The 21,587-nt window shown below is 40.2% G+C and overlaps 1 protein-coding gene across 11 annotated transcripts in view; it reads left to right on the top strand.

The window, feature by feature from the left end:
• The window catches only part of UNC80 (unc-80 homolog, NALCN channel complex subunit), a 243,086-nt gene that overhangs the window by 34,947 nt on the left and 186,552 nt on the right, over positions 1–21,587 (top strand). For 5 of the 11 annotated variants that reach the window (XM_060301882.1, XM_060301885.1, XM_060301881.1 and 2 more), the window contains exons 8-14: positions 4,472–4,733; positions 5,710–5,844; positions 8,255–8,471; positions 9,429–9,593; positions 10,534–10,802; positions 12,138–12,497; positions 17,648–17,794. In XM_060301882.1, the coding sequence (XP_060157865.1) occupies positions 4,472–4,733; positions 5,710–5,844; positions 8,255–8,471; positions 9,429–9,593; positions 10,534–10,802; positions 12,138–12,497; positions 17,648–17,794 (1,555 nt within the window). The remainder of the gene's footprint in view (positions 1–4,471; positions 4,734–5,709; positions 5,845–8,254; positions 8,472–9,428; positions 9,594–10,533; positions 10,803–12,137; positions 12,498–17,647; positions 17,795–21,587) is intronic. The other 6 variants (XM_060301889.1, XM_060301888.1, XM_030853245.2 and 3 more) reach the window with 3 other exon arrangements.

Below are 21,587 nucleotides of genomic sequence, written 5' to 3'. Positions count from 1 at the left end.
TGGAGAAGGCATGAAAGCTCCGTGCCCTTTCCCCATACCTTGCCTTATGCATCTCTTCTGTCTGGCTGTTCTTGAGTTATATCTTTTTATAATAAACTGATAATCTAGTGAGTACATGAGTTTCCTGAATGCTGTTAGCCTCTCTAGTGAATTAATTAAACCCAAGGAGGGGACCATGGGAACATCTGATTCATAGCCAGTCATTCAGAAGTACAGGTAACAACCTGGACTTGCAGCTGGAAGCTGAAGTCCTGGGGCAGGGGTTGTGGGAACCTCCAATCTATAGCTAGTAGGTCAGAAGCGCTGGTAACAACCTGGACTTGTGACTGGTGTCTGAAGTGGAGTGGGAGCAGTCTTGTAGCACTGAACCCTTAACCTGTAGTATCTGACATTGTCTCCAGGTAGGAGGTGTCAGAATTGAGTTATATTGTAGGACATCCAGTCGGCATCCAAAGAATTGTTGGTGATGTGGGAAACACTCCCTTCCTACTTCCACACAATGAAACTGGGTACAGAACACAAAAGAGAATTACATTAAACTTACAGATTCCACCTATAAAGAGTGGAAATCTTTATAGAATTGAGCATTTATTCCAATGATTATAGTTTGTCTTTTCGTTTATTAAGATTTTTAAAAATGTTCTATAGTACTGTCTATAGTGGTTTCCAAGTGTCGCCAGCTTCTTGTATTGCCATTCTCTTTTAGTTTGTGGGTTGATTTTCTAGGCTAACTTCTTTAGTGCCTGTGCAATCTTTCCTAATATATCCTGATACTGATTATTTTTTTCAGTGGTTTGTAAACCATAATATAGGACAATGATCAAATCTTATGTTGAGTGTTAGATATTCCCTACATAAACTGATACCAATTGATGTTAAATTGATCTTTCTTCCCCTTACTTTTTGGAGTAGATGTTTATCTTCAGTTTGTTAGGTCAAATATTATTTAAATTTGAATGTATTAATAAGTTATGTACGTGGGCTTCTCATTGCAGCGGCTTCTCTTGTCGCGAACATGGGCTCTAGGTGTGCAGGCTTGAGCAGTTGCAGCATGTGGGCTCAGTAGTTGTGGCACGTGGGCCCTAGAGCGTGCAAGCATCAGTAGTTGTGGCATGCAGGCTCAGTAGTTGTGGCGTATAGGCTTAGTGGCTCCGTGGCATGTGGGATCTTCCCGAACCAGGGATCAAACCCGTTTCCCCTGAATTTTCAGGCAGATTCTTAACCACTGTGCCACCAGGGAAATCCTGAAAAGGCCTTTCTTATTTACATTTTCAAACTGTTTATTGCTTGTATGTACAAAAGCCATTGATTTCATCATCTTTGTTTTGAATCCTTTTCTGAAGTTTATCAGTTTATTCAAATAAATGAAGACAGACAATAAGCATGTAAACAAAATAAATATAATTTCAAGTCATGCCACGTGCTATGAAGAAAATTAGAACAAGATGAAGAGATGAATAGTGGGTGAGTGAAGCCATTTCCCATAATGGTTAGGAAAGACCTCTCTGAAAAGATGACATTGGAACAGAACCCAGATAAAGCTTAGATCATAAGGATAGAAATTTCCACATAGAGAAAAGCTCTGAAGCAGGCAAAAGCTTGATGTATTCAGGGGTAGTAAGAAGGTCAGTGTGAGTGGAGCACAACTACCAGATGTATCCAGATGGGTCCAATCAGGAAGGAGAAACCACACAGTAATTTGAACAGGGCAAGTTTAATATAGTGAATTAAGTATAACAGAGGATTGGGGTAATGAGAGACCAGCTAGTAAGAAGTAAAGAGAATTCTAAAGCATATAGATATAGCAGATATAATGGAGCAGTCACCAACTTTGAAGCTCAGACACAACACCCAAGGAAGAAGCCCCTCCAGGACTGAGATCCAGACCTTGTTGGAGAGGACAGAGTCACACCTCACTGAATGGCAGAGAAGTCAGCGTGGTGCTGTATCAGGGGAACATGCTGGAAATCTGCCCTCTGGAACTTGTCAGAAATCCACTCTCTAGGGTGCTAGGGAAAGCTGTTCATGGCGGGGGGCTCTTAGTAGAGGCACTTTGCTACAGAACTTCCTGAAACGGGATGTGCCAGGGGAGCTGTTGACCACTGGGTGCTGCTAGCCACTGATCACGGAGGAGCTGGGCACAGGAAGAGCTGTGAGTGCGGCAGGAGCCTGGTGCTAGAAAAATCACCCAGGCTGCAGACCCTGCACACTGGGGAAGCCGTGTGCACTGCAGGAGCTCAGCACTGGATACACACAGACGCGACGGGAGCCTGGTACTGGAGAAGCTGCACACAGTGCAGGGATGTGCCAAGCAAGTCCATCAGAACCAGGAAGCAAAATTCTTTCCTCTTGCAATACCTTTTCCATTCCCTCTACTGACAACGCTTAACATCATGCCAGCTGTCAACAGAAAAATATTTAAAGGACTCAAATCCATTTTCACAGAGCAAGCAGAAAAGATGAACTTGGAGTTAAGAGGGAAAAAATAAATAACTGGCATACCAGTGCAAGCCTGATAATGAGGTTAGAGTGATAGACACAGCCAGATTATGCAGGCCATGTTGGCCACTGTAAACAGCTTGCATTTCATTTTAAGATCTTTATTTAAAAATCTATTGGAGGGGTTTGAGCAGAGGAGTGGAAAACAAGAGAAGAAGCAATAAGACTAGGAAGAAGTAATTGCAGTAAAGCCTAATGGGACATGTTGGGGTCTGTGGAGCAAAGTGGTTGGAAGGAGAATCTATGGGACTTCCTGATGGATTAAAAGTTGCCATGCTGTTGATGTCCAAAGCGTATTCTAGCTCCCTGTAAGAGGGATAAACTCTAACATTCCATACATAGGAACTGATACGAAGAAACACTTTCTACAACCAGTTTACTGCCCACTTGGTTAAATAATTAGTATCGTAGCAACTTATGTGGTTGAATTGTAACTTATACTCAGTTTGCTACTTCCATTAAAATATTCAAGAATATTAGACTACAAGATAGCATCAACGGTCACAACCATCGTGTACATAGACAGTCACCCCTCCACATGCCAGACAATGCTAATGAGAGTAGAGAGGAGAAAGGGCATCACGTGCTTTGGTAAGGGAGTAGAAAGGCTATGAAAATGATTCACAGGGCACCAGACCTCGTCGGGGTTTGTATATCTGAACTTTTTACTGCACGCACAGTAAGAAATATATTTTACTCATGACTCATGGCAAGTATGTAAAGTGAAAAAGTATCACCAACCATACAAATCCTTACTCCATTTGTTGCATTTTGATAGTTTTTATTCTAGTTAACATTTTAATAATAGTCATATCCTTTTGAATTAATTTCCTGAACCAGTAATGAGTCATAACCTCCAATTCAAAAAATATGTGCCTAGTAAATTAAGGAGAACCTTTCCTTCTCACTCTCAGTGGCTGCATTTTTCTTTCTTTCTTTTTTTTTTTCTGAAGCTCTTCACGTGGGGGTGGCACCATTTGCTAGTTGATAGCAGGGTATAAAAGTTTCTCTTTTGCATCATTTAATTCAGGAAGAAATTATGCTGGGGGTTAATTTCAGATTTTAGATTTAAGATTCCATCTTTGGATTCCAGAAGTTCTAAGTTTATAATTTGTCATGTATTGTCTATCATTCTCACCAGACCATACGTTCCTCAAGGTGAGGAAGTTGAACTTACCTTCATATCCCCTAAGATACCTGAGATGCTGAGCAATTGCTTAAAACTAATTTGTAGTGCAATTAAGTTGAACATTAAATAATGAATATATCGTATGTGTAAACTGAATAATAGAATTCCAGAATTCTGAGATTTTTTTAAAAATTAGTTTTGCTGTCTTATATGGATATGACTTTAGAATTTTCAGAATGATTTCATTTTCCTCAGAGTATAACTTCTGTTCGTTTAGTACTTTGCAGTTTGCTTGGCTCCTTTACATAATATTATCAAACTGAAATTAAAATATCCCAGTGAAGTACACAAATATTATGTCCATTTCTATCAAGGTACAAGTCAACCTGATAGCTTAGCATAAAAGAAACATCATGATCTGAACCTCATCTGTTTTTATAGACTCTCATCAGTGCCCACCACCCAAATTACTCACCAACTATACCAACTGCATGATTCTCCCCCACCGACTTAAAACTCTTGATTTTTTAAAAACTCCATGCCTTCGTAGGCATTGTTCCCTCTGACTGAAATGCTGATCCACTCTCCTGACCCATCCTCAACTTTGCTTGTATAATTGCTACCTATCCTTCAAAACTCTCTCAAATGTCTCTACTTCTAGGTAGTATCTAGCAAAAGCAAAATGAGTGAGACCAGTTAGGAGGACAGTAGAGTAAATCAGACAAGAGATAAGTGAATGAATAAATGACCAAATGAGAAAAGCAGAGCTATAAGCTACATTGTGCCTCCCCTTGGAATGTATGACTGCCAGGATAATCACGTTCTTTCTGCCATTGGGAACAGGGTCTCTCTCGTGATTCCTCCATGCCAAAGGTCCCGCTATGCCACCTACTTTGACGTTGCTGTTCTTCGCTGCCTACTCCAGCCCCATTGGTCTGAGGAGGGCACTCAGTGGTCTCTGATGTACTATCTACAAAGGCTGAGACACATGTTGGAAGAGAAGCCACAAAAGCCCACAGAGCCGGATATTCCTCTCCTGCCCAGACCCAGAAGTAGCTCCATGGTGGCGGCAGCTCCCTCACTAGTGAACACACACAAAACCCAAGTAAGAGAAACTTGGTCCATTATCGTTTGAACCAACAACTTCAGCCATAACAGATTCTTTGTTTCTTCTGTGCATCCAGCTCTTATTTATCCCAGTGCTGACTGTTGGATTGGTGGGTTACTCTGATGCTATTTTCCATCTTTTACTGCTGGACCCTTTTGCCGTTCTTTAGCATTTAATTGACCATTCAAAGAGGTGCTATCTAAATGCCTCTTACACACAGTCATCTAGAGTAAGCCTCTGTTGATCCAGGATAATGGAAAATGGATCCTCTGGTTAATCAAAGTGCTAGTCAATTGAGAGTTTTCACATATAAGTGTCAATTGATGATATTATAAAATGCATGACACTAGCACTTTACTGAACGTGATTTAACCTCCTTTGGATAACTCAACATTTTCCAGTGCCTCAATGTCGTCATTAGCAATTTCATTTTTTGATATATAGTCTCGCTCTTTATTATAGATGTTTGGAGGAGTAAACTGAATGTGTACTGATGACATCCCCCTGAAAATCGCTTTTTGATAAATGAAAGTCCTAATACCAGCTTGAATGCTTGTTCTTTTCATCCTTTTCATCAATACCACATATTGACTATGTAGAGAAAAGTACGATTCACTGTGTGTTCCAGTCGTCTGGGCTTACTGAAATGTGATTTGGCTGCGTCTAAAAGATGTCTGCGTATTCTGAAAATAAACAGGAGCAATATCAGAATGAAAAGGAAATATGCTCTGTTTTAGTAATAGTTGGTTCTGCCCAAAGTGAATATCTCCTCTGGTGAATCATTAAATGTAAAAATACTTTTTTTTTTTTAATAGAAAGAGAAAAAGAGATACCTGTCCCCTCCTTATTTTCTTAGCTTTCCTAAATCTGGAACTTTGTAGTCTCACTGTTGAAACTCCAAACAGAAGTTACAATTAATATGAAATATATCTCTAAGTCCTTGATCATTAATCTACCTTTATTGTCTACTAAGGATCTCACCATGAAGTGTAATGAAGAGGAAAAATCTCTCAGCTCTGAGGCTTTTTCCAGAGTTTCATTGACCAACCTACGTAGGTCTGCAGTCCCGGATCTTTCTTCAGACCTTGGCATGAACATTTTTAAGAAGGTGAGTAGAACCATTTATGTTCTTTGCATTTTGGTAATAAAAAAAAAAAATACACAGTGGGGCATGAGGTGCTTCTGATCATGCTGCAGAGTTGGGTGGGATGGGGAAGGACTTCAGAACAGAGGTCCACTCCCAATTATAGCACTGGCTGGCAGCATGACCTTGGGCAGCATGACCTTGGGCAAGTCCCTCCTTGTGCATGAGTACTTCCCATTCTACATGTCATGTGGGGTTGTTACAGAATTCAATCCTGATGATGTGTGTAAAGTGCTTTTAGTAGCGTGGTTATGGACAAGGTTGTAGTAGCAGTAATGGTAACTTACATTTGTATGGCTCATTCTCATTTTGCCTAGCACTTTATATAAATAATTCTCATTTAATCCAATGAGATTTTTTTCCCCTAAGGTCTGTTTTGTTGTTTTCTTTTTAATTTATTTATTATTTATTTATTTATTTTTGGCTATGTTGGGTCTTTGTTGCTGCGCACGGGCTTTCTCTAGTCGTGGTGAGCGGGGGCTATTCTTCGTTGCAGTGAGCAGGCTTCTCATTGTGGTGGCTTCTCTTGTTGCAGAGCACAGGCTCTAGGCGCACGGGCTTCAGTAGTTGTGGCACACAGGCTCAGTAGTTGTGGCTCACGGGCTCTAGAGTGCAGGCTCAGTAGTTGAGGTGCACGGGCTTAGTTGCTCCGCAGCATGTGGGATCTTCCCGGACCAGGGCTCGAACCCGTGTCCCCTGCAGGCGGATTCTTAAGCACTGTACCACCAGGGAAGTCCTCCAATGAGATTTTTATTCTCCACAATTTACACCTAAGAAACTGGGTCTTACTGCAGTTCTTAAAGTGTTGGGATCATCATGGAACATTTATTCTTGAAATCATCTCTGTTTCAAAGGCAATGGACAAACCAAGTTTTGTTGATGAAGTAGTAAATCCTTATAACTGATCCCTAGGTTTATGACCATCACTTCTCTTTGTGAATGACAGTGTAGGTTTCCATTCAATAAACATTTATTGAACATCCATAAGAAGCTAGAACCCTAAAGGTGGGAAATTAAAGGTGGAGTCTTTGTGCAAATAAACTGACTTGGGAGTCAGTTGACTGGGGTTCAAATTCCAACCCTACCACTTTCTACCTATGCAATACTGGCAAAATGATATTGGTTTCTTCATCTATAAATGGGTACATAATATACTTACCTCAAAAGGTTATGAGGATTGAGATAATGCATGTAACGTCTTTATTGTGCCTGGCACTTAGCAAGTACTCAATAAATGTTAATTATTATTCTCAAAAAAAAAATATGAAATGAAATGAGACTGAGCCTTAAAAACTTTATGTAGTTTTTGAAAGGTTGAGTCCAAACTCAAAACTAGGTCTTCTAACTAAGTAATTCATGCTCTTATGAATCCACACTTCACCTCTCTATTTTATAAGTGAATGGAGCTAATCAAATAGAAAATAATACATGTAGAATAATATATGTGTGATGGCTTATTTTTCTCTTTTGCAAAATGACTGGTTTATGTCAGTGAATAACACAGAATTAACAACCTATCTATGAACTCAGAGTGTTGCCACACAAGCAGTGCTCTGCCTTCATTGATGATGTAGTAATAAGCAATGGCTGTAGTTTTTCTAAAAATGTCAATCAGTGGGGGCAAAAGAGGTTTTCCATACTGGTTGCACATGAGAATCTGCAGAACTTAAAAAAATTCAAGTGCCCAGGTCTGACCCCACACCTATTCAGTCACAATTGCTGAAGGTTAGGCCCAGACGTCGATATATTTTAAAAGATTTCCAAGCAATTCTAAACTCTTAGTTATACTGGACCTTGAACTTATTTGACTGGTAGGAGTATAGAGTTGCCTCTCCTTATGGGCAGAGGCACACATATGAAGTTGTTTGGTTGAAACAATGTATCTCAGTCTGGAGAAATGGAACAGAAAAAGACTGGCTGATCCAAGTGATGGCTCAGGGATCCTATACTCTAATCCAGGGCTTCTCAAGTTTTACCAAGCATCAGAATCACCTACAGGGCTTATGAAAACACATTGCTGGTTTCCCCTTTTTGGTTTCTGATCCGGTATGTCTGGGGTTGAACCTGAAAATCTGCATTTCTGACAGTTTCCCAGGCACTGATGCTGCTGGTCTAGGAACTACACTTTGAGAAGCACTCCTCAAACCCAACCCAGCAAAAGAAAAAAAAGCCCAGGAAATACATTATCTTTCCCTTAGTTTCTTTCACTCTTTTGACACATTGTAGAAATTTCTTCCATCTCTACTGGATGACATTCAGTGACTTTCCAGGTCTCCTTTTCCTGTATTTTACCCCAGGTCATGGAGCCCTTTGGGAAGCAAACTGTAACCTTGCCTTTGCCCTGTGCCTGACCCTTCATCTCTCATTTCTGTAGTTCAAGAGCCGCAAAGAAGACAGAGAGAGAAAAGGTTCCATCCCATTCCACCACGCGGGGAAGAGGCGGCCTCGGAGAATGGGAGTGCCATTCCTGCTGCACGAGGACCACCTGGATGTGTCCCCCACCTGCAGCGCATTCTCCTTCGGAAGTTTCTCCGGGCTTGGAGAAGACAGGCGAGGCATGGAAAAAGGAGGCTGGCAAACCACCATTTTAGGTGACCACAAAGACCTTCCAAAGTAGGGCAGAGCTTCAGTGACCTGTTTAGAAATCTGGATCTAGGGCTCCCAGGGAAATGTGGATCTTTCTTGAACAGTTTAGTCAAGGAATTTGGGCCCAAATACAGGCTCCCCAGGACCAAAATAATGCTGTGTCTTCATAGCCAAAGAAATGCAGATAATTGAATTATGCAGCAATCCTGTTTAATTAGACAGGTCATAGCCCTATTTCTTAGATCATTCTATAGTTCAATGATTTTATTTTATTGAAGTATAGTTGATATACAATATTGTGTTTCTTCTGTACAGCAAAGTGACTCAGATATATATAGATATATAGATATTCTTTTTCATATTCTTTTCCATTACGATTTGTCACAGGATATTGACTGTAGTTTCCTGTGCTGTACAGTAGGATGTTCTTTATCCATCCTATATATAATAGTTTGCCTCTGCTCATCCCCAATTCCCATTCCTTCTCTCCCCTCCTCCACCCCCTCCACCTTGGCAACCGCAAGTTTTCTATATTAGATCATTCTTGATGTGGACACATGGCCTTAGAGGGTTCTGTGCATTAACTTTCATTGTGAATCCAAAGACAGACTTCCCTTTAACTCAGATATTAAAAAGGGAAGATGTAACGAAAAGAAAAAGGAGCTTTTTTTTTTATCTTTCTGGATGTCATATTAAGAAGCCTAGCTTAAAAGCAAGAGCTGACAGCTAGCGGGGGCCGAACAGATGGTTTCTGACATTTGGCTTAGATTGGGGCTGACCTTATCACAGGCAGCGTCATCAATCATCTCGACCCTGAACGTTCCCAAGGCAGGCTAGTCGGCTGTGCCTCACATACTGCCTAATACCCCCTCACTATCACTGCTGTCCTTTGGACAGACAGAATCTTGGCAGAGAATCTTTCAGATTTTCAAACCCTCTTGTGGTGCTCTTGTCCATCTCAGGGAAATTTACCCGGCGGGGCAGCTCGGACGCGGCCACTGAGATGGAGAGCCTGAGCGGCAGGCACTCTCACTCTCATCACACGCTGGTGAGCGACCTGCCGGACCACTCCAACAGCCATGGGGAAAACACCGTCAAGGAAGGTGGGTTGGAGGCGGCCGCTACAGGTGGGCGTCCAGGTTCCGTTTCCTGTTTTTATTCCATGTTCCATTTTCATTGTAATCTGGCTCCGTGTGCTTTTTGAAAAATTGCATTCGTGTATTATATTGCTTGATAATTTACTTGTGAGCCATTCTTAAAATTTCCTCAGTAGCAAGAGCTATTGGATAGCACACTATGAACACCATGCCTCTCAGGGAAAGCAAGGGCAAGCCATTCATGGTTGTTTTCGAAAGAGCATAGACCTACAGAGCTTGGAGAAACTTGAGGGCATCTGTGATGTCCCTCTGAAGGGCTTGTCCACTTTCTGTGGGAGGAAAGTCCCTGCCTTCCAAGACCACCTATTCCCTTTCCAGACAGCCGCTATTTTGTGCTTTCTGTGGAGCAAATGTGTGTCTCTGGATGGGATCCAAGATGGGGGTTTCTTATTCTGTGCTCTTAACCTATGAGCATAAATTTAGTCCCTCTTTTCCCTGGGCTGTACTTCAAGTATTTGATGACATCTATTAGTTACCACCACAAATTTATGTTCCATTATTCTTAAGCAAAGGTGAAAAAGAATATTTCTTGTTTGCTGTTACCTAAATATACTAGATAAAACCAAATATTTTAACAGCTATTTACTTGTGGGGAATACTTCAACCAAACTGGTTTAACTATACCAATAGGGTCTGTCATCTAACAGTGAGTAAAATGCACCTGTTAGACAAAAAATTCTAGCCTGGGTCTCAAGGAAGCCAGTTAAGAATTCACATTTTCTATAGCCTTCATTGTTTATCAGATATTACATGACTTAACATCATGGGAGTTGAGAATAGCTTTGAGACTATTAGTCAAATATCTGCTAATGCTGTGATCGTGGTCATTATTTAAATAGTAGTATAACTGTCTAACATGATGTCGTAGGTTAATATGGGGAAAACTAAGACATTGCTTTCCTTTTTTTAGTGCGATCCCAGATCTCCACTATCACAGTTGCAACCTTCAATACCACATTGGCGTCATTTAACGTAGGCTATGCAGACTTTTTCAGTGAGCATATGAGGAAGCTCTGCAACCAGGTGCCTATACCTGAGATGCCACATGAACCCCTGGCATGTGCAAACCTGCCTCGAAGCCTCACAGACTCCTGCATAAACTACAGCTACTTGGAAGACACAGAACATATTGATGGGACCAATAACTTTGTCCACAAGAATGGCATGCTTGATCTTTCTGTAAGGAGCAAGAATTTTTCTTACTGAAGCTTGAAAGATATTGAATCTTTGGCCCAGTTTTGACAGTGTTGAATAAAATGTGCATATAAATTCTTAGAAATGTTGAGCCTTTAAACGAAAAATCTACCCTTTAAAAAAAATATTTATTTATTTGGTTGTGCTGGGTCTTAGTTGTGGCAGGCAGGCTCCTTAGTTGCGGCTCGCCAGCTCCTTAGTTGAGGCACATGGCCTCCTTAGTTTTGGCATACACGTGGGATCTAGTTCCCTGACTAGTATCGAACACCGGCCCCCTGCATTGGGAGTGTGGAGTCTTAACCACTGTGCCACAAGGGAAGTCCCTGAAAAAGCTACCCTTTTTAAAAAAATTTCACAAGTGTATCACCCATCTTAGATGCACCTTTTCTTTTCTTTTTTTCTTAAGCATTACATTAGATTTGATCTGATCTCAGAATAATTTTATAATCTAAAAGCATTACTGAATCCTGAATACACATAGTAAATGTGTGTGTGTGTGTGCATGCGCGCATGCGCGCACACGCACGCCAAGTCCTTCTTTCCTAGAATGGAAATAAAAAATTCTCAGTTTGTTTCCTTTTGTTATATAAGCAGCATGACTATAAACCACTCATATAGCAGGAGAAAATGAATAGAAGTCCATTAAAACATTTAAACCTGCATTCTCAAGAATGCCTGTCTTAATTATGGTTATTAGCAAATGAAAGGGTTGTTATATTTTACAAATATATGTCACACAATTTTTTAATTTCACATTAGGGAAACTGTGTCAGCAAATAATTTAAAATTTTAAAATCAATATAAGGACATAATTTAAACATGCAAATATTTTGCTTTTAAAATTGAACGTAGATAATGATACAATTGCGAATGTGCAAATGTTCCTCTATTATGTGCGTAAGGAAACCATTTCCCTTCACCCATTATTGGTAGAAAGCATTATTGGCAGGGAATTAAAACACTTTGATTTTAAAAATCAGTTGAACAAGTTTCCATTTGGGCAAATAATTACTCTCCCATTAATTCATTATGTTTTGCTATCTCCATTAACTGTCTATATTATGGCAAGTCTTAGAGTCCTTAAGTGATATAACACACTTATACATTTTTAATTCCTTGGGTGATTTGTACTCTATATTAAGCACATACACAAGGTCCCAATGCAGCTTAATAAGATCATCTGAAAATTACCTGAATTATTTATGCTTAAGTGCATAGAACAGCCTAAAGGAAATATATTAAATGGAATAACCAAATCTATTTAGGAAGAGGTAATTCAAGTAACTTAATCACTCTCAGTTTACTTTTGTCTTCCCCCAGGTGGTTCTGAAGGCTGTTTATCTTGTCCTTAACCATGACATCAGTTCTCGCATCTGCGATGTGGCACTGAACATCGTGGAATGCTTGCTTCAACTTGGTGTGGTGCCCTGTGTAGAAAAGAACAGAAAGAAGAGTGAAAACAAGGAGAACGTGACTGTGGAAAAAAGACCAAGTGAGGGAACGTTCCAGTTCAAAGGAGTATCTGGAAGTTCCACCTCTGGATTTGGGGGCCCTTCAGTTAGTGGAGCTGGAGATGGAGGAGGAGAAGAAGGAAGAGGTGGTAATGGAGGAGGTGGAGGAGGTGATGGAGGTGGAGGTGGAGGAGGCCCCCATGAGAAGAACGATAAGAACCAAGAGAAGGTATGACTGGACCACATTTTGTGTCCTCTTGAAATGTTGTTCCTGATTTCTTTCCAAATCTTTCTTGCCAGCAATTTGTTGACTCAGAATAGCAGCTAGTCACTAGAGCATGAAAGTGGTGAGTCTAGAAATCTCTTCATTAAGTTCTCAGCAGGTATTAGTAAAAACAGTTACGTGAAATTGTATCCTACATTCAGAAGCCATTGCCATCCAAGCAGTGTTAGAACGAATTCCCTGGTTATGTTAATTCTGCAAGAGAATATCTCAGATACACTACATTGCCATAATTCTCAGTCTGCCAACAACAGTCCCTCTCTCAAAACTTTCAGGGTCTGACCTAATGGAGTGGCATTCTAGTCTTCTTAGGCGGCCAAAACAAAATACAATAGATTGGGTGACTTAAACTACAGCAATTTATTTCTCACAGTTCTGGACGCTGAGAAGTCCAAGATCAAGGTGCCAGCAAGGTAGATTTCATTCTGAAGCATCTTCTCTTGGCTTGTAGGTGGCTGCCATTTTGCTATGTGCTCCCATGACATCTTTTTTCTATGTGCACGCAGAGAAAGAGAGAGCAAGCTCTCCAGTGTCTCTTCTTATAAGGGCATTAATCCTATTGTACCAGGACTCCACTCTCATGACCTCATTTAACCCTAAAATTTACTTACCAAAGGCTACATCTCCAAATGCCATCACCCTGGGGGGTTAGGTCTTTAACATATGAATTTGGGGGAGACGCAAACATTTAGTCCATCATAAGCAGTATAATTTTCCTGAAAAAATTTAAATAAAGTTCTTTCTCTTGATTTAAGGAACACATTTTTAAGTAGCCTGCTTCAATCACAGGTAAAGGGAAAGAAAGGGAAAATTTTTGTTTAGTTAGTTGCTTTGCTGGTGTTGGTTTGGAAGACTAGCCTTGGTTCTCTTATGTCTCAGTGTGTCACTTCCAGGTGTCCTTAGCTTTCTTATTACTGATTGTTCCTGAATTTAATTCCCTTTGACTTGACAACACCTGATTTATGATCTCAGTGCTTAATGTCATTAATTAGTTTTCTCTTTTAATTTGAATTTTAAATAAGAACTACTACAGCTTAAACCCATATAATTTATGCTGATTTCAATTTGGGGTTTTAGTTGGAAAATGCTATTAAGGAATTGAAATCAACAAGAGATTTGAATCTCTAACAGGTGACAATCTACACATCAGGCCAAGTGTTTAGAAGTATAAGATTTCACTGTACAGAGTTCTACCACCAACATATTATCTAGAATATAAATTGTTATTTTCTTGTAGGCTATCAGGTTTTTACATCTGAATAAGTGTTTCAGTGCTCTTTCCTCTTTCATATTTTTTTCTCCATCTCTTTCCAGTCCTACCCGATGCATGTTTAATGTGCATTTAATCATCTCTGTTTCTTCCCTGATTGTCTACTCTCATTTTTCCCAATATTTGTGGGCTCTGATCTAATTATTTCTGCCCCAATATTCTTAGGTTCCTGAACCTAAGCTTTTCTTTAGGATTTCTTCTCCTGCCTCAATCATGTATATGTTTTCCAATTCTAATAGAATCTTCTGGTACTTAAGGTCCCCAACTTCTTACTTTCCCAAACATCACTGAAGACAATCCAAGGATCCTCAGATCTTACTGTAGATGAAAATTATCTAAATGATGATATAGATCACAAGGGATTTGATATTGAATCCTAAGATCTAAGGAATTATTCAATCAACAGTTATGTAGGAATTAGCAAACAAATACAAGTTATAAGGACCAAATTTATAAACACAGCAAACAGTGAGATTCTTAAATTTTCAATTTTTTTACCTGTCAATTTAGGTGGCCACTCAAAGAGAGAATAGTGCTATGTTATTATGTCATAATATTCAGGGGAAAATAGAAAAAAATTAAAGTTGTGAAATTTTGATAAGCTCTTATCAGTAAAGCTTAGATATTCCCTAAATTGATGAGGGCTTTGTTATGTTTATGAGGATCTCTGAAGTTCATTATTAGAATTTTGTTTCTGTTTTGTTTTTGTTTTTAGTTCAAAAATTTCACCCAAGTAGTGGGGATTTCTTTTGGTTTTGTTTTTTTTTAATATTTATTTATTTGGTTGCACCAGGTCTTAGTTGTGGCAAGCATGCTCCTTAGTTGCAGCTCCCGGGCTCCTTAGTTGCGGCACGTGGACTCCTTAGTTGTGGCATACAAACTCTTAGTTGTGGCATGCATGTGGAATCTAGTTCCCCAACCAGGGATCGAACCCAAGCCCCCTTCATTGGGAGTACGGAGTCTTATCCACGGCGCTACCAGGGAAGTCCCCAAAGTAGTGTTTTCATCTACTTTCATATTAAAGAACTGCAAGTCTCTTACCTATTTAAAATCTAGCTGTCATACTAGAAACTTCATAATATAAATGCTACTTGATAATATAAATGCTACTTTAACCAAATCAGGATGGGATTTTACAGAGTCAGATAATGTGTTCTCCAAAACAGCCACCAAAGATACAAATGTTTTTTAGTTAGTTCTACAGAATAATATTCTTTGTAATACAGAGAATTTATAAAATCATACCTGACCGTAGGTCAGATACATTGTACTTGGGAGTCACACAGGTCTGTTCTGCCTCTATCCCATCTGTTATTTTCAGTGGAATCAGGAGGTTTATCTAATTTTGCAACCTAGTAATGCCAGGAGCATGCGGGAATTGATTAATTCAGAAAGGAAGATCTAATTTCTATTTCTATATTTGCCACTAACTGGTACTGAGAGCTTGAAATGTTATTTAATATCTGTCCTGATTTCTGCCTGTAGCTGGATACAACTTTCTGAATGTCTTCTGCTAGAGGAGCCAAAATCGCAAGGACATCTGAAGGTCCAAAGAAATACAAATAGATATTTACAAAAAGCTTTTGGAGCTAGGAATTTGCTTTAAAGGAACATATGATATCAATAGTTTTTAAATGTATGTAAGCCAATCTTCCAAATCAGCCCATACCCAGGGTGACCTTTGGCTGTGCAGGCTGTGTACTCCACAAGGGCTCTCGCCTAAGGAGTCCAGACAGGACTGAAATCCAGTCTGAGCTCTGCTCACCAAGCTGTTTACCCAAGGGCTGCATCTACCAAGAGGATTCACCTTTTTCTAGTTCATCCACCGAGAGGAGTGCCTTTTCTAATTTGCGCAATGTTGTCCCCAGTAGATAGCAGTGCCCCACACCTAGAAATAATAATTAACACTGGTTTTGCTATTATTACATGCCTTCCATGTTTTACCTCACAAACTGTGAAATACATATTTTTATGATTCTTATTTTGTAGGGCACAGAGTGGTTAAGTAGCTTGCCCAAGGTTATGGAGCTAAGATTTGAATTTAAAACATTTCTGAATTTGGTATGTATGTATGTACGCATGTATAAATAAATAAATGTATGTATCTGTGTGTGTGTACGTTTGAGTCTTCCATTTACAAGCATCTGAGCTGTAGAGTTCGCAAGAAACAGACTCAGACAAGGAGATATGCACACAGGAGGTTTCCTGGGGTGTCTGCTCAGGATCAACGTCTGTGGGGTGTAAAAGAAGCAGGATGGGGCAGAGAGAGAAGTTGAATTGCAGTGTAGTTGTAACAGAGACTTCAGCCCATCACACAGGGAGCTCCAGAGACGGGATGGCTCTTCAAGGTAATCCCCGGGTGAAGTAAGGGAGCCCACTTTATTCCACACACCTCCCCACACACACTCTTTATGCTCTTGACCAGCCATTGGAGGCAGACTGCTTCCAGGAGGAGAGCATAACCTGGATCAAGGCAGGTCTCTTTAGCTAAGGGCAATGCCTGGAGAGGGACTCACCTGAGAGCTATCATCCATCAATACTCCCAGCGGCTCAGAGAATGAATGTTCAGTGCTGAAGGGGGCATCTCTGGAGTCCAGCACCACATCCACTACATGAGCATTTGGTTAGAAAAAAAGGACCAATTATATAACATTAGGGGAGCAGAGAGCCTACCCCATCACATAATGAACAGCACATGGTGTCTAGATAACCCCCATCCCTTTCACACCCTCCCTGCTTTTGAGTATACTTTCTATGTGGATGGCCCCAAAGTTTATGTATCAACCTGAGCATATGAAGATGGAAAAGGCCTTCACAATTTACAGAGCAATTCTTATTCATTATTTCATTTGTTTGGCACAGTAAGCTGATGAAGTAGGAAGGGAAGCTATTAGGAGCCTCGATTCACAGGTGAGAAAACTAAAGCACAGAGAGATTAGTTCATTTACCTACTGTCATACGCAATTAAGGAACGGGAGCTGGACTCTCAGGTCCGCAGTGGCTGTGCTGACAGCAGAAAGTAGCTAGAAGGACTGAGGAATGTTGGAGCTTCCTGAAGGTAATGGCACTCCCACGCTGGGATCTGCATCATTCCTTAGCAACAGTTTCCTTATGCTTCTTTGGAAATAATTCAAGAAAGTTCATTTTTCTGGAAGCTATGTTCTTCACCAAGAGCAAGGATTAAATGAGTCAAGAGAGAGCATGATAACACTTCTCACAGTTCACCTCGGGAGGGCTTCCGATTTAGCCTCAAAGAACCATGCTGAATATTTACAGTTTTTTTTACATATTCTCTCTTTGCTTGTGCATGAATATTACAATATAACGAAGGTATAAAATTAGAAAAGTCCTTTGAAAATGTCAGAAATTGCCACATGATTTCACAGTTTCAGACTTTGATCAGTTCCAGAAATTTAGCAATAATTCTTGCTTGGTGATATTAACAGAAGCCTGCTGATGAGGGTACCTTCTGGAAAATCTACTTGCTTTCTTCACTGATAGTCCACACTGTCTCTCTCTAGACAGTTATTCTGATAGTCTAACGAGGATACGAAAGCATGTCTTCTAATAAAGAGGTCTGCATTCATATCCTGTAGCACTAGAGGGTGTTCAAAATGCATAAACATTTTCTTTCTCGTAAGTCCGTTCTAGAGTTTTGAAAAGTTAGCTTGCCTGTTGAGCCCTTGACAATTCTGTTTCCCAAATTGCAGGGGCTTGCTGCAAAGCATAGAAACTTGGTTTAATAATAAAATAGAGTCTTAGCACCAAAAGAATCCTAGTGACTAAATGAACCGAATCTTCTTTCTTTCTCGTTCATGGGTACTAGGATGAAAGTACGCCCGTCAGCAACCATAGGCTTGCTCTAACCATGCTCATCAAAATAGTGAAGTCTCTGGGATGTGCCTATGGTTGCGGAGAAGGACACCGAGGGCTCTCTGGGGATCGTCTGAGACACCAGGTATTCCGGGAGAATGTAAGAGAACTAAAGTAGATTCCATTTCCTCTTCTTCTTCCCTCCCTCCAAATTAGGCATGAGTCCTTTGACAATGAGGGTCAGTGTTCCCTGAAGAATACTGTATTTTGTAAGGGTAATTAATGCTGTCTTAAGGTGGGAGGATTCCCACAAGATATCTCAAGACATCTAAAACCCAGGCTTAGGAAAGTTTAATTGGGAAAACCACTTCTGCCTCCTGCCTGGGCAGGCCAACTCCCAACTGGTAAAAGAGTGTATAATTGGAACATGTGAATTCGAGTTTGAAAGAACGTTGCAAAAATGAATACATTTAGCAAGCTTCTGATAGTCCGTGGCAAATAACTTTTTAATCACCTGCCTGGGCACTATGGAAGCATACGTTATATTAGAAAAAGGGACCAAAGTTGAGGACTTGGTCTGTTGTTCTTAGATATGGAAAATGGCCCTTATTGGGACAAAATAGGACTACAAAAGTGGCCAGTCATTTTCTGGCTGCTTTGTTTGAGAATGAACCTTGACTACTAAATATTTGAGATCATATCTCTTTGAACTGTGTGAAACTTGAAACTCTGCGCTCAGGCTTGCAAAGCATAATTCTGTAATGGAACATGGAAATGTAATTCCAGCTCATTTTCATTTGCCTCCACTGATGACTACTGTTCACTTAAGACTTGAGCAATAACCCACCTCCACAACAAGTCCAAACTGCAACAGTTGCCCTCATACATACTCTTGAACTGAAATAATAAGAAAATATTCCCTTAAAAATAAGGGGTTGATGCAAATTTGAGACCAGGAAACCTTTTGGCATATCTTAGCAGAGTTTTAGGATCATGCCAAAGTCTAATGCCAGCCCATTTTTCCTTGGTATTAGGTTTTGTCGTGAAACGTTCACACAGCCTTAGCATGCTGGGTTACTTTCCTAATCTATCATCTACCTATCTATGCATCTGTATATCATTCTCTTTCGTTTATATTCGCTTGTGTTGTATTATATTAATTATTTGCATGGGGGAGTTTTATTCGTAGTAATTAACTTCTAAATTCTGAAACTTGAAAACTTTGACCAAGATCTAGATTTTGAGGCCCCAAATTTTAAGAAATCAAAATAATAAGTAATAAGGCAGTAGAAAGCTGACATTGCCCCCATCTCTGCACACGTGTATGTGATTTTTGATCTTTGATTTTTATTCTATCACAGTATGAATAAACGCCTTCAAGGCTAAAACCACATCACTCCTCATGCAGAAAACTAATTCTATGAAATCAAGCATCAAAATATAAAAGGAAGTGTCGTGCTGTAGTTGGAGGTATAAACTCGTTTTGACATCAGAACCTGTCTTTCTAGAATAGGAGAAGGTAGGGCTAGTTGGATCAGAAACCACTTGAGAGGCTGTTGTTACTGCTTAATCACCATGTGTTCTTTCCTCAAGAGTACTGAATATTTCCTGTCAGGATGTCCAGTTTTCTACCTGCCTTCTCAACTTTGTCGATTTACGTGGCAATACCTCTATTCTCTAGTAGCCCAGTTCAGTACTCACTATAGGGATTATACTTACTTGTCCATGCTTAGTAAACACCTTGTCCAAGAGGGAAGTTTTTTTTTTTTTTTTTTTGCGGTACACGGGCCTCTCACTGTTGTGGCCTCTCCCGTTGCGGAGCACAGGCTCCGGACGTGTAGGCTCAGCGGCCATGGCTCACGGGCCCAGCCGCTCCGCGGCATGTGGGATCTTCCCGGACCGGGGCATGAACCCGTGTCCCCTGCATCGGCAGGCGGACTCTCAACCACTGCGCCACCAGGGAAGCCCCGAGAGAGAAATTTGAGCAATATTCCCTGGGAATGTCTAATTCAGGAAGCTAGATATTTCCAGATTTCTCTGGCATTAGATTGTCAGAAGTTACTTTTAATATATTAAAGATATTTCTTACCTCTACCAGATCAGGTCCTCTATATTTTATTTTTTTAATAAACAGATTAGTACTGCAATGATGTTCATCAAAGTGCCTAGCAATTCCAGCATGTTTCCTGGGATAGTTTAATCATTAGCTTGTCCCAAATTATTGAAAGGGAATTCACTCTTTATATCTCTTGGAGAAGTTTAAAATATTCATTCAGAATCAAAATGCTTATGGTTTGATATTCTGATTCTTGCTTAAACTTCTGATTGAACTCATTCAGACGTCCTAATAGCCTCTAAAGAGCAGATTTGAAACAATGCATTTTTTGGTGTATTTTACAGAGAAGCAAGAAGTACTTTACAGGCTTCATTTTATAGCAAGAATCATTTATTTTATAAGAAAAGAAGTTTGCTTTACAGCTAGCAACCAGTAACCTCTGGTTAACACCTAATTTCCCAATCTTCTATGACCGAGTAAAGGAAAAATGGAAGAAAAAAAATCAATCCGCCTGACTTTGTGATACAGATGGAGAGACTATAACAAGGTCACACCAGGATGCCTATTGCTAATTACAGTTTTCAACCTTTTATAATCTTCCTTTTTCCTCTCGAGTTTTCCAAGAATCTTTCTCTGGGCCTTGATTTGTCAAAATGGTCATGTAACTTAAATTTTCTTCTGGGCCACCATTAAGGCCCATCAATAAGTCCCAGTTCTCAGGGACTGCTTTCTCAGGGATGTAACTTCCTTGCTTCTGTCTGATTGTCCAAATTTCTCTATCCTCCTTTAAGGTTGTCCTCACCCAGCCACCCCTCCCTTCTTTATTTTTTTTAAATTTATTTTATTTATTTTTGTCTGCATTGGGTCTTCGTTGCTGCCCGTGGGCTTTCTCTAGTTGCGGCAAGCAGGGGCTACTCTTCGTTGTGGTGCGCAGGCTTCTCATCGCAGTGGCTTCTCTTGTTGCAGTGCACAGACTCTAGGTGCACGGGCTTCAGTAGTTGTGGCGTGCAGGCTCAGTAGTTGTGGCGCACGGGCTTAGTTGCTCCACGGTATGTGGGATCTTCCCAGACCAGGGCTTGAACCAGTGTCCCCTGCATTGGCAAGCGGATTCTTAACCGCTGCGCCACCAGGGAAGTCCCCTCCCATTTGATCTTTAGCTTTTTCCCCTCAATCCAGAGTTCTCTCTTATCATTTTCTGATTTCATTCCATTGTTAAGGACTTTCTTTTTTATGATGATCTTGTTCTCCACAAGATATCAACTAATCTCTATTATTGGTCATCTTAAATCTTTTTTCAAAGTAGGTGTTATCTAGATACATTTTCCTCAACAATCACTATCTAAACTATTCATGTGACTATTATATCATAGGAGAAATAACCACTATAAGGAGGTAAGACCCTGGCTTCTAATTTTGGCTCTGCTGTGAAACTTGGTGTATCAACTTGGGCAAAGTCCTTGACTTCTTTGAGTCTCAGTTTCTTCTGCTGTAATATAGGGAACCTCTTCAAATCACAGAGAAGGTGTGAAAGTCCAATGTCGTTATGCACTTACAAGCAAGAAACGCATTTTAAACAGCAAAGCACTGCACAAATGTGATTTTTCTCTCAGTAGTAAGAGAGGGTTAGGGAGACGTCTAAGGGTCTCAGTATTAGCGCATCCTGTCTGTGGCCTTCTCCAACCAATGAATGTGATTTTATTTGTTCTGATGGTGGGGATTACTTCCTTTTTCTTTGCTAGATGGCAAAATTATTTGCTGGATCATAAGAAATATATTTTTGAGTAGCAGGGCCTAGTGAATGGTCAATTGCTTTTCGTATCCTGAAGACCAACTTCTGTTTAAATACCAAACTTCCACATTCAGAAGCAGACACAAAAATCAACAAACTAGACTTGCC

The sequence above is a fragment of the Globicephala melas genome, chromosome 7 (assembly GCF_963455315.2).
Source record: "Globicephala melas chromosome 7, mGloMel1.2, whole genome shotgun sequence".
Lineage (NCBI taxonomy): Eukaryota > Metazoa > Chordata > Mammalia > Artiodactyla > Delphinidae > Globicephala > Globicephala melas.
This window is presented reverse-complemented; position numbering and strand designations above follow the sequence as displayed.